Source organism: Erpetoichthys calabaricus, chromosome 13 (genome assembly GCF_900747795.2).
Source record: "Erpetoichthys calabaricus chromosome 13, fErpCal1.3, whole genome shotgun sequence".
NCBI lineage: Eukaryota > Metazoa > Chordata > Cladistia > Polypteriformes > Polypteridae > Erpetoichthys > Erpetoichthys calabaricus.
The window spans coordinates 22,343,745-22,356,815 of NC_041406.2; the positions used below are offsets into that span (position 1 = coordinate 22,343,745).

At 36.4% G+C, this 13,071-nt stretch overlaps 1 protein-coding gene across 11 annotated transcripts in view; it reads left to right on the plus strand.

Annotated features, from left to right (window-relative positions):
* The window catches only part of pleca (plectin a), an 828,744-nt gene that overhangs the window by 786,538 nt on the left and 29,135 nt on the right, over window positions 1-13,071 (plus strand). For all 11 annotated transcript variants that reach the window (XM_051935602.1, XM_051935603.1, XM_051935606.1 and 8 more), the window contains 12 exons: window positions 1,089-1,184; window positions 1,529-1,654; window positions 3,498-3,650; window positions 3,937-4,091; window positions 5,248-5,374; window positions 7,394-7,577; window positions 7,836-7,993; window positions 8,248-8,426; window positions 8,519-8,657; window positions 10,847-11,203; window positions 12,030-12,113; window positions 12,605-12,709. In XM_051935602.1, coding sequence (XP_051791562.1) covers window positions 1,089-1,184; window positions 1,529-1,654; window positions 3,498-3,650; window positions 3,937-4,091; window positions 5,248-5,374; window positions 7,394-7,577; window positions 7,836-7,993; window positions 8,248-8,426; window positions 8,519-8,657; window positions 10,847-11,203; window positions 12,030-12,113; window positions 12,605-12,709 — 1,863 coding nt within the window. The remainder of the gene's footprint in view (window positions 1-1,088; window positions 1,185-1,528; window positions 1,655-3,497; window positions 3,651-3,936; window positions 4,092-5,247; window positions 5,375-7,393; window positions 7,578-7,835; window positions 7,994-8,247; window positions 8,427-8,518; window positions 8,658-10,846; window positions 11,204-12,029; window positions 12,114-12,604; window positions 12,710-13,071) is intronic.

Below are 13,071 nucleotides of genomic sequence, written 5' to 3' on the forward strand. Positions count from 1 at the left end.
TTCGGGGCACCTCCATGCTGCAAGGAGGGCTCCATCTGGCGGCTTAGAGGTGTTGGCCGGAATATATGGCCGGCAATCCCTCACTATATATATATGTGTGTATATATATATATTTATTTTTAAATATATTCTATATATTCTAATGGAGTGCCTCCTGCAATTCACTCCAAAATATAGAAAAAAATTCCAAAAAACAGCTTAACAGTTTTTTAAAAAATAGTAAATTTATTAAAGCAATAATCACATTCCGAGATTATGAATAAACCATAAATATACAACAAACTAGATTGTGACACAAAACAAACCATGCTGTCCCTCTACTGTATATTCGCTTGCCACCATAAAACCTCACAAAATGCTGCTTGCCCACAACTTCCAAATTTTCTATCCCTTTCAACATCTCAATATCTTCCCTCTCTACCAACCTCCTAGTAAGTCATTTCACCATTACCCCACTGCAGATGGAGTCATTGGTAGGTAACTACATTTTAACAACTATTTAGGTAAGCATATTAACAAGAATGCTATAATTATTGTTTTTTTATCTGTGTTTTTATCTTGCCTTGCCTTTGTTTAATCTTTTTATGTTGCACTTTAAGATTTACTGCTAATGTAAAGTGCCTCTATAAATAAAATGCATTATTATTATTACTATTATAACTGCCTCTTTTCAGCCCTTTACCAACTCCATGCCAGATTAATGCAATTCCCAGGGTAACTACAATTAACAGGGTAATCAAATTGATAAGCAAGTCAATTTATTATATTCAGGATGGAAAAGTAAATTGTCATGAAACTTGATACATGTTTAGCATATTTTTTAGCAACAATTACTTTAGAACTTTAAAAGGAATTCTGTAAATTATACAGGATTAAGCATTTTTTAATTTGGCTTTTGTAGTTTTACATTTCATTTTATGAAACAATTTTCTGCTTCATTGTTCCATCCAGTTCTAATTCCCCATCTTATTTCCGTTGTGTTGAGTTGCTTTTTGCTCATCCGTGCACATTTTGATAATAAAACAACTGTCATTCTTTAATTTCTTGGCTTTTGTGAGTTTAGTTTTCTTTATGTCTGTATTTTTAAGGCTTTCATGGCAGCTCTTCAGACTCAGTGGAGCTGGATACTACAGTTATGCTGTTGTATTGAGGCCCACCTCAAGGAGAACACGGCCTATTTCCAGGTAGGCAAACCTTACCCGAGATGTTTTATTCTCAGAGTTGCAACCTTCTTGCATTTATCCTTTTTGCAATGTAGTAAATTAAAAGGACCATACAGAATACAACTTGGCAGATATTAATTGTAAAAAAATTATTAATTAATGAAATATAAATTTGCTGTTTTACTTCTGGTGTTGCTGATCTGTGCATGTAATTCATTATTTTTGTTTATTCTATAACACCAACTGCCTTGTAAAATGTTTGTAACATCAGCCGTGAATGACGCTATATATGTTGTTCGATACTGTTGTGAATTTAGCTGTAAGTACAGTTGTTTTATTTACTCACCATTATCTTTTACGATTAGTTTTTCTCAGATGTTAAGGAGTCTGAAGAATACCTTAAGAAAATGCAGGAGTCCATGAAGAAGAAGTACTCTTGTGACCGCTCTATCACAGTGACTCGACTTGAGGATTTGCTGCAAGATGCAGTGGTAAGCAGAGTTTAAGAGACTGAAGGCTGGGGGGGCGCTTCTAGACCTTTAGAGGGCTCACTTTTGTAGTTGTTATTTATTCAGTACCCTATTTATTCATGCTTTTGCAAAACATTGATTGATTGAACTACTGTACATATTTCTGTACTTATACAGCATATTTATTTTTGTTTTCTAAGCAAGAAAATGTAAGCCATATGATTTTTAACATTTTTTTTTTAAGTATTAAAAAATATTGAAAATGCAATGGCCATGCGTCCATCTTCTAGACCAAAGGGTCAAGAGGAGCCATAACATCTCTCAGAAGCACCATACAACAGACAATAATAATAATAAATATTATTTATGTAGCACCTTTCCCGTGCTCAAGATGGGAACAGCTCAGAAAAGTTGCCAGTCTTTTGCAAGGCATTCACTGGCATCGTGACATGTAAAAACAATCAACAGCAATAACAACGTTTCATTATATAGCTAATTTTCATACATAAATGTAGCTCAAGTTGTTTTACAATAGTAATATCTAAAAATGTCTACAAATAGAAAATAAAAAATAACATTTATGTGTAACAGTGGAGAATCTTAATGTTCAGCTTTATTATAAACTATAGTCAGATGGCCAGGGAGGACTAGAAAATAAAAACTCCAGCTGTGGGATGTTAGAGAAATAAACTTGTAGGATTCCAAGGCCAAAACACCATCCAGACCCCATGTGTATTCCACAGTCCATGAATGAGTCACCATTAACTGGAATCTCTTGTGGAGCTCTCTTCATCTTCCCACCATCTCACATAGCTGCAGAATACTTGGCAAAGTGGCAGTGATGCACACACACTCTCATAATTAAGCAGTTTAGAAGTGCCAACTGACCTGGCATCCAGTCCTTGGGTTGTCCACTGAATTGGAATTATAGTTGGAAACTCATGTGAGCACAGGCATATCCTGCAAAAGACATCCAGTAGTCATCCATAACTAAATTATGCCTGGGGAGTAAACACTGTGAGACAAAAGCACTATTAAGTGGGCAACTGTGCCAGCTTAAATGCAGAATCTTGTAGTAGAAATGAGAGCAGCTCAGTAAGTGCGTTCATAAAAAAGTTTCATCTTTCACGTTTGTATTTCTACTTAGAGTACTGCATTACATGACTTAAATGTGACCCCTTATGCCTTATAACTGAATAAGTATAAAATGTACTTATTTGAAATATGTTGATATGCTTTAAGGCAAGAGATATATAGATAAAGGAGAGATTTACCGTAGATTTTTTACAGAAGCTCAAGAAATATAACAAACAACAACCACACCCTCAAATACACATAAGAGTAAGAAACAAAAGAAGAAATCTTCTGATTTGGCTAAAGGTAAAAGAGCAGTCATAATAAAACAATATGAAGGTCTATTGGCATAGATATGAAGGAGTCCCAGTAATGTTTTTTGACACCCTTCGTTAAATAATTTGTTATCTAAAAGCCTTCAGTACTTGTGTGTCATTCAAACGATGTGCAGAATTTTTAGTAATAGCCATCAGTTTTGTCTTCATTTTCTCTTCTGCATCAAGGGTTTGAGAGTGCGACTCATGCATGATCCTGCCCTTTTTAATTATCTTATCAATTCAGCGGGGCTCCCTTGAAGTGATGTTACCAGCTCAGCACACTATACTGGCTGTCACCGATTAATAAAACTGGTTAAGGATAACACTACCCACTTAAGGATTGTAGTCTCCTAAGAAAGAAGAGGACACTCCACTCTTTCTTATGCAGTTCCTTCATGTTAATAGGTGATACTATGACTTGTGCTGTTGGAACAGGTTCCGCCAAAGCCCTGAATTATAATGTTATGTTTTAGGATGAAAAGGAGCAGCTAAGTGAATACAAAGGCCAACTAGCAGGACTGAACAAACGTGCCAAAGCCATCGTTCAACTTAAACCCCGCAATCCAGCCAATGCCCTCAGGGGCAAATTACCTATCCAGGCAGTATGTGACTTCAAACAGATGGAAGTAAGTATAGTAATATACATGTAGATATTCAGGAGTCTGATACGCCAAGTCTCAGTATACTGTACTGTACATAATATGTTGATTTTAAATATACATGTAGATATTCAGGAGTCTGATATGCCAAGTCTCAGTATACTATACTGTACATAATATGTTGATTTTAAATATACATGTAGATATTCAGGAGTCTAGATAAGCCAAGTCTTAGTATACTATATATATAATGTATTCAATGTTTTTTTTTTGCTTTAATATGATTTTATTAACTGAATTTTAATTTTCTTAGATCACTGTTCATAAAGGGGATGAATGTGTGCTGCTAAATAACTCACAACCCTACAAGTGGAAGGTTCTAAATAGTACAGGCAATGAAGCCATGGTTCCATCTGTCTGCTTTGTTGTTCCACCTCCAAACAAAGAAGCCCTTGATGCTGTTGGCAAGTGAGTAGCTGATAATAGAAATCTCTAAGTTCACACTGATTCTTTAAGTGTCAGTGGTGCTGCACCATAGAGCATATTTAGTACCGCATGAGAATTATTTACAAAAACAGAGTGATTTGGTTAATTTGAACAAAAAAGAGACAATAATTTAATATTTCCCAATTTAAGAAGTTTTATGTCAGAGGTTATGTTTAAATATATCATAAGATAGCATTCAAGTCCACTTAATCCAGTTCAGGGTTGACATGTACATGTCTCTGAGGAAATGCCAGGAAAACCCATGCAGTAACAGTGAGAATATGCAAACTCCATGCAAACAACATCCTGGCACTGGATCTGTAAAGAAGCAGCACTCCTCATTGTATCACTGTGGCATCTTTTTGAATACATCATTAAAATAAATAGAAATCTTCAGAAAAATGTTAGAATGCAGAACAATATAAAAGCTTCTAAAAATTAAATCTCAAGTTTCATCTTATTATGAACATGACATAGTTATTGTCTTTCGTGTTCATTTTTCTGTGTGTATTTTTTCCCTCCATTTCACAAATTGCACAAAAGAATTACAATAAGAAGAAAACCTCATGACTTGGCTAACGATTAAAGAGCAGTCACAGTCACAGTGAGGCATGATAAAGGTGTATCCCTAAATTATGAAGGAGCCCCACTAGAGTTTCTTGACACACTTTTGTTAAATAATCCAATGGCTAAATGTTTTTAGTGCTGCTGTGTCACAGAGAGGAAGTGCTGCATTGTTTATAATGGCCACCAGTTTTGTCCTCTGCCACTAGCTTCAGCAGGTTGAGAGTGCATCCAACTGAGTCTGCCTTTTTAATCGGCCTAAATCATGCGTTTGTTTTGTAGAATAATGCAACTGTCTTTGTTAGTCAGTCACTAAATAAACTATTGGTATCTGCTTGTTAGTCTGGAGTTCATATTTTTACTATATTTATTTAATCTTGCGACTTAGAAATTTGCCACTCATTAAATGAATAAATGTTTTACTTAGTGATTATTAATACTGAACTGAACTAAGTGTTGTTGAAATTAACTGTAATAATTAAAATAATTTAGCATACACAACATTTGTCAGGTCTGATAGAAGTTTTAATGGAAAATTTGAACCAAATATATCCTAATTTTTATTTTTTCAAAGCTTGGACTCAAGCCACCAAAGACTCTTGGCTATGTGGCATCACTTGCACATTGACATGAAAAGCCTACTTTCCTGGCAGTACTTGATTCGGGATATCCAGCAGATCCAATCTTGGAACATCATTACGGTGAGTAAGCCTTGATAGTGAATGCATGTAATAATCAAGCAAATCCTTCTAATAATTTGATGGAACCCTTTCAGTCTGGTTTCAGGGCGCTGCACAGCTGTGAAACTGCTCTTCTTCAGGTAACCAATGATTTGCTTATGGCAGCAGACTCTGGACAAACCAGCATATTAATTCCGTTAGACCTCAGTGCAGCATTTGACATTCAGGTCAGACATTCCACTGTCCAGAATAGAGAACATGCTGGGTATCTCTGGCATCGCCCTCCAGTGGTACAAGTCCTATCTGACTGATAGGCAAGAGTTTGTTAGAGTCCAGCTCAGCGCCAGTCACACAAGGAGTTCCTCAGGGCTCTGTCCTCGGCCTTCTTCTCTTCTTTATTTATATGCTTCCCCTTGGCCATATTATTCGTAACTATGGACTGGGTTATCATTTTTATGCAGATGACACTCAACTCTATTTCAATATCAAGAGTACAACTTCATCAGAGTTTTCTCAGCTCACAACTTGCCTCGGTGAAATTATAACCTGGATGGAGCAGAACTCTTTAAAATTAAATTGCAACAAAACTGAACTCCTACAAATTGGCACTAAAGCGCTACTTTGAGCTTCTTTTCAGTCACTCTTGACTGTGATTTCATCAGACCTTCTTCTGATACAAGGAATCTTGGTGTCATTTTTGATTCCTCCCTTTCTTATTCGGCCCACATAAACCACATTAAGAAACTTTCTTACTTTCACCTTCGTAACATATCCTGTGTTCGCTCCTTCTTCTCCTTCTCTAATGCTGAGAAACTTGTCCATGCTTTTATCACATCCCGCATCGATTATTGTAACTCGCTGCTGGCAGGTGCCTCTTCTAATCTTGTATCACAGCTCCAGTTGATTCAAAACTCTGCTGCAAGAATCCTTACTCAAACCAGCAACAGCGAGCACATCACACCCATCCTGCTTCGCCTTCACTGGTTCCCTGTGTCTTACAGGATTGAATTTAAAATTCTATTAATAACCTACAAAGCTTTAAATGGCCTTGCAGCGGACTACATCAGTGACCTTCTAACTCACTAGGCTCCTGTCCGCCCACTAAGGTCCTCTGATTCTGGTAACCTTGTTGTGCCTCGCACTAACCTGCACTTTATGGGTGACGGGGCCTTCAGCTCCATAGCGCCCAGACTTTGGAATGACATCCCGAAATTAATTAGATCAGCTGACTCCATTCATTCTTTTAAAAAACAACTTAAAACTCATCTACTTAAGAAGGCTTCTAACTTAACTTAACATTCTGCCCTTTCTTTCAGTTTACCTGTCTGTCCAGGTGCTTAGGATAATTTGTGTGTCTGTTATATCACAAATTAGGTTATTTGTTAAGTTTTTCTTTTAGTATTGAATGTAGTATTTTACTCTGGTTTATTGTTCTTTATTCTATTTAATGCTTTGTTATCTGTTTCATTGTTCTATTCAGGAAAACATTTGTATCCCATGTTACATATACCCTGCTGGTTTTTTTTTCTAAGACTCTGTGAAGAGCCTTGAGCATGGGAAAAGCGCTATATAAATAAAATGTATTATTATTATTATAATGTGGTAATACTGCCAGGTAAAAATAGGTGAGTTGACTTCTCATAGTTCTTGTAAATTCTCACAGAAAGCACATTACAGAGTGAATGTCACATGGAGGCAAGAAGCTTTTGTCCAGTGAAGTGAAGTTTATATTGAACAGTGCTGGATGTACTCAAACCCGGCTGGGTGCAATCAGCGGACTTTAACTATCTCTTTAATTGGGTTGTTTTAACTAGGGAGGAATTACTTATTCACACTGTGACAGTTGGTGTTGAATAACTTTGTTCATTCAATAAATGACATAAATAAAAAATAATTTTCACTCAGGTACTCTTTATCTAAATGTTAAATACTGACTAAAGACCTGAAAACATTCAGTGTCAAAAATGTACAATAATAAAGGAAATACGGTAAAAATTGCATTGTATAATGGTGTTTTAATTACTTGTTTATCTTTCTCAGTTTAAGAACCTGAAGCCAGAAGAGTACCGGCTAATAATGCGTAATTTGGAGTTGCATTACCAGGACTTTATGCGTGACAGTCAAGATTCTCAACTGTTTGGTGCTGACGATCGCATGCAGATAGAGAGTGACTACAACAAGTCCACTCATTACTATGACAATTTGCTCCGTACATTAGAAAAAGGTGGGTATGCATTAGACACTGGAAATACAGCAACACTGAAAAAGGTTTATTTTGCGTAACTCTTTCCATAGAATACTCTTCCCAGTAGTGCATTACATCTATAGTACACTTTTTCTGTTATTTTACAATATGAGCACTAGTAAGATAACTCTGTCACTACAAATATGAATTCACTTTCACCATGACTCTTACCAGTAAATTGTATAAGAAATGGCATGACATGAAATGAAGTATAATTGTTGTGTTACTGTTTTTCAGGTGAGCAAGACGAATCTGTATGTAAGAGTTTCATCTCCCAGATCAAAGATATCCGCTTGCAGTTGGAGGGCTGTGAGTCCCGCACCATCCATAAAATTCGAATGCCTTTTGACAAAGATCCATTAAAAGACTGTTCACAGAGGATCACAGAGCAGAAGGTAAGCAACCCTCCAAGTTGTCCACTCTTTTCAGAGAAGTGAGGTGTGATTTAAGAAGAGCAAGATAAAAAATAGCATTTTATTGGATTTAACTATGAAATCAATTCATGATAAACATGTGCTTAAAGATTTAATATGTAGGTGGGAAGTAATGAAAAAAATGAGAAACAGCATAGTGGAATTATTAGGATCAAAACCTGTCTTGAATTTATTATCTCTCTGAAAGAAACCTTCACTGTTCCTTTAATCTGCAGGTAATCCACACTGAATTGGAAGGCATCAAGAAGAACCTGGACACAGTTAGTAAGAAGTCAGAGGCCGTGCTGACTTCATCAGAGCCATCCAGCTCTGCTCCTGTCCTGCGCTCTGAACTTGATGTCACCCTGCAGAAGATGGATCGTGTTTACAGCCTGTCCTCCATCTACCTTGACAAGTAGGTTGCCCCCGCTGGTTAATATTTATTACACTCTTATCTGAAAAACTGAATGTTTTAAACATTTCTGTCTCTGCCAAAATATGAAATAGGCTGAAAACCATTGACCTGGTAATCCGAAGCACACAAGGGGCAGAGGAACTGGTCAAAAAGTATGAAGACCAACTGAGACAGGTGAATAGTGTGCCTGCTGATGTGAAAGAACTGGAAGTCTACCGGACTCAGCTCAAGGTAACCACAAAAAAAAATATTTTTTTTTTACTAATTAATTAATATGCTGTCATCAATAAAGATAAAAAGATTTTTACAGCCTGTAAGCCTTTAATTAATTAAAAGAGGCTTCTACTAAATAAATTATCTGAGGCAATGTGTTGGGATCTATAGACTCTTGGACAGAAGTTTCCCAGCTTACACCAGGTACCATGGCAATCATTGTGACAGTTTAAAGGTTAGCAAGCACATTCCCTCAGTCGTCTGAGATTTCAGATTCCTGTTAAAAAACCTATGATTCACGTCCTGAACTTTGTTTATTAATTTCACATCTTCATGGTTTCATCCTTTGGGTTATTATGTTGACTTTGTGATTTCTCCTAATTTTCTTTTAATTTAATACTTTTACTGTCTACTGCAGGGCTGTAAATGTGAATGCTGGTTTATGCTGCAACAGAATTTATATTCAGGGCCACTTCTTGTCTGGCCTTTGTCTGATTAATTTCTTGAAGTAGGACTCCAGAGTATTATTAACATTTAATGTTCTCTTGATCCTGCTACCAAATATTAGAATTGGTAGGTTTAGAAAATTGCTGGATTATCTCATATATGATGAACTACTTAATTCAGGAATGCACTGTAATCTGAAGGTGTCAATCAAAAGGTGTTTCCTTAAAAGAAACATTGTCATTTACCCAAGTTAAATTTTACACGGATCCACAGATACTACATAACTTTCATGGATCCTGCATCCTAAATCAATTAGTCAAGAGATTTTATCTATGATATGAATAATATAAAGTCTTTGTAAAGGTTCTGAAATGACTGATATATTGATTTTTTTCTTTATTTACTAGCCATTTTACCTGTAAATTTAAAGGTAATAGAATAAATCTAAATATATTTGCTGTCTTTTGCCCTATGGGTACCTTCAGCGTCTTTCTTCGGCGTCTGTGTGTGCTTCCTTTTTTGAGTGCATTCCTGTAAAGTCCACTTCTCAAACTCTGTCATTTTGAGGTACCTTGCTCGCCTCCTGTCCACTTTTCCACTTGACATCTTTAAAGGTGACTCTCTGCGTGCCTCCTACACCTTTACTGTTCCTCATGCGTCTCACACACACTTCTCTTTCGATCATGTCAGCAAAGCCAAACAGAGTCATCAGATTCCTCTGAGGGGCAGACCTTAGCGTTTTAGTATACCGTAGATTTATTTTTTAATTGATTTTAATATTTAATTTTCCAATACCAGAATATTACAATTGTATGCTACACAGCCAAAACATATAATAATAGCATAATAGGCTCAACCATTTACTTCAAAATAAATAAAAAGAAAACAAAGGAGAAATAGAAATTTTAAGAAATAAAAAACACGTAAAACAAAGCAAAACAAGATTCAAGACAAAGAGAAAAAGAAGAAAGGCACAGGCAAAAAAAAAAAAAAGAAAAAACCCATCTGTTTTAAAAATGATAAAACAATTAATGACATAAGAGAGTCAATCACAGGCACAAGCATGCTCATTATTCTAAAATAATAATAATGAATTCTTGCCTTTTTTTGAAAGCTTTGGACATATTCTCTGAGGGAGAATTTGATTTTTTTTGTTTAATTTGCTTATCCACTGAGACACAGAAGGTGAGTTGGGATTCTTCTAGTTGAGAAGGACAGGTCTGCATGGTGGTAGTGTGGTATCAGCTATTACGATCTACTTACCCATATGCACTTTAATGCCATCCAGGAGTACACCAAGTATCACCATTAATGGATTAGGAGTGATTGTAACACTGAGGCTGTTTGAGAAGTATGCAAAGGTTTTTGTCAAAAAAAAGCATTCATTTAATGTATTCTCCAAATGTATGGCCTAGTTATATCAGAGCTAGATGGCACTGCTTCCAGGTTAGGTATTGCCCCAGGTACATTTTAGAAAATTTTAAACTACGAAAATGCAATTGATGCATTCTGTGTATGGCCGTGTTCTACTTCTTTTCTGAGATGCCAGTGAGTATTACATTTAAACACTTTTAGCATTCAGTTTTTCAAGTCAACAATGGGGCAGCTATAGAAAAGTAACAATGTCAAGCATTGAGAAATTTTCCATTTCAGGTATGTGTCTAATCACTTCAAAATGTCATTTGGTATTCTTTCCTTGTTATGTGTACTTTAACATTTCCTTTGCATCTCAATTTGCCTTTCATTTTGTGTCCCTGTAGAAAACCCGTAGTGAGGCAGAACGTCAGCAGCCAGTATTTGATGGATTGGAAGACGAGCTGACTAAGGCATCAGCTGTCAGTGAGCGGATGTCCCATGTCCACAGTGAACGTGATGCTGACCTGGACCGTTACCGCCAATGTGTGACTGGTCTTCTGGACCGTTGGCAGGGAATGTTTACTCAGATTGACCTGCGTCAACGCGAATTGGAGCAGCTTGGCCGTCAGTTAAGCTACTATCGTGAAAGTTATGACTGGCTTATCAACTGGATCAATGATGCAAAGAAGCGGCAGGAGAAGATTCAAGCCATTCCTATCAGTGACAGTGCATCATTACGGGAACAGCTTAATCAGGAAAAGGTTTGTTGTTAATTCTCACACATTTGCTTGTGTAGTTAGCAGATGGATGTATTCAAATTGATTTACAAAGCAATAATAGCAACCTTTTCTTTTTGAAGCACCACTTTTATTGTGAGCATGACTCCAATATGTTACAAATGTGGGCTTACAGTGAAGTATAGTTGTACACTTAGAGTACAGGCAGGTTAAGTGAATTGCTCAGGGCCACACAGTGGGGGCAGTGGTGGTAATTGAAGCAGAACTTTTAAGGCCCCAATGCCTTAGCTACTAGACTGGTAATTAACAGTTATTAAACTAAACCATAAAGAGTTAGGGAACAGGGAGAAGATGAATTGTGGGATCTAATGCAGAAGATCTATGAACAGGAGAGAATACCAGAGGAGTGGAGGAACAGTGGAATTGTGCCCTTTTATAAAAAGAATGGAGAATTTCAGGGTTACGGAAACTATAGAGGGATAAATCTGTTGTGACACATGATGAAAATCTGGAAAGGAGTTATAGAGAGAAGGCTTAGGGAAGAGACCACCATAGGGGATAAGCAGTTTGGTTTTATGCCAGAGAGCAACAACTGATGCAGTCTTTGTATTGATACAGCAACCATTTTCATATATCTTGAAATAAATTGGACACAATGTTATAATTTCTTTAAGTGCATTTTAGACATGTCAGAATTTATTGTTGGTAAAATATACAGTAATATGTTTTGAGATATCCTGAAATACATTTTGAAATATCTTTAAATGTAAATTTACATGATTTTTAACGCATGGTTAAATTTATGAAGACTGTCATGTGTTGTTTTGACTTGATTTCTTTATTTTGGCAGAAACTACTTGAAGATATAGAGAAGAAGAAAGATAAAGTGGACGAGTGCCAGAAATATGCCAAAGGGTATATTGATGCAATAAAGGTACAAATGAAATGTTCAGTAACCTGTCTTGAATTTTGTTTTCCTTCAGTGATCATTTATTTTAAATCATTTACTATTTTTGCAGCACAGTGGTAAGCACTGTTGCTTCTCAGCTTTAATGTTTTGGATTTGAATCCTGTACTTAGTTACTAAGTGGTGGTTGAATATTCTCCCCATATCTGCATGGATTTTTCCCTAGGTCCTCGATACCCAATGACATGTGGGTTAGGTAATTTGGTGCCTACCTAACCTGAGATAGACTGGAGCCCTGCTCAGCCTTATGCCAAGTGCTACTAGGATAGGCTTTCACTCCCAATGACCCAAATGAGTTTAGGAATGTATTTATGTATTCATTTATTATTTGGTAATACCTTCAGCATCCTCAGTTATATGAACTCGATGTTGCTCATTTAAATGGCAATAGCACAGGCATCTTCTTCAAAAAGCAGTAAAGCTCTTGTTAATCCTTATGTTGTTTATTGTACTTACAGGACTATGAGCTGCAGTTAGTAACTTACAAAGCAATGGTAGAGCCCATTGCCTCACCTGTCAAAAAACCCAAAGTTGAGTCTGCATCTGACAACGTCATCCAGGAGGTGGGTGTATAATATATATGTGGATGCCAAATGTTCAATCTCTAACACACACAACATCTCAATAAAACCATCTGATTTGTGCAGATGTACATGTATAGTTTCTGGTGGTAGTTTCAAAAACTGAAGCTACTTAGGTACTTACTCACCAAAAGATTCTCTTTTATTTTCTGATCTTTTTCTGATTCAATTCTGATTGCACTTTGTTTTAATAGATAAGTCTTTTTCATAGCCATTTCCCAGTGAACTAGAACAGAATCACATGGTCTGTCACCATACATTTTATCTTTGACCACACACTCACTTAATTAAAAAAGGGCAAGCATCTTCATGTTCTAACTTCTCCTTAATGTATCTGGCAGAAG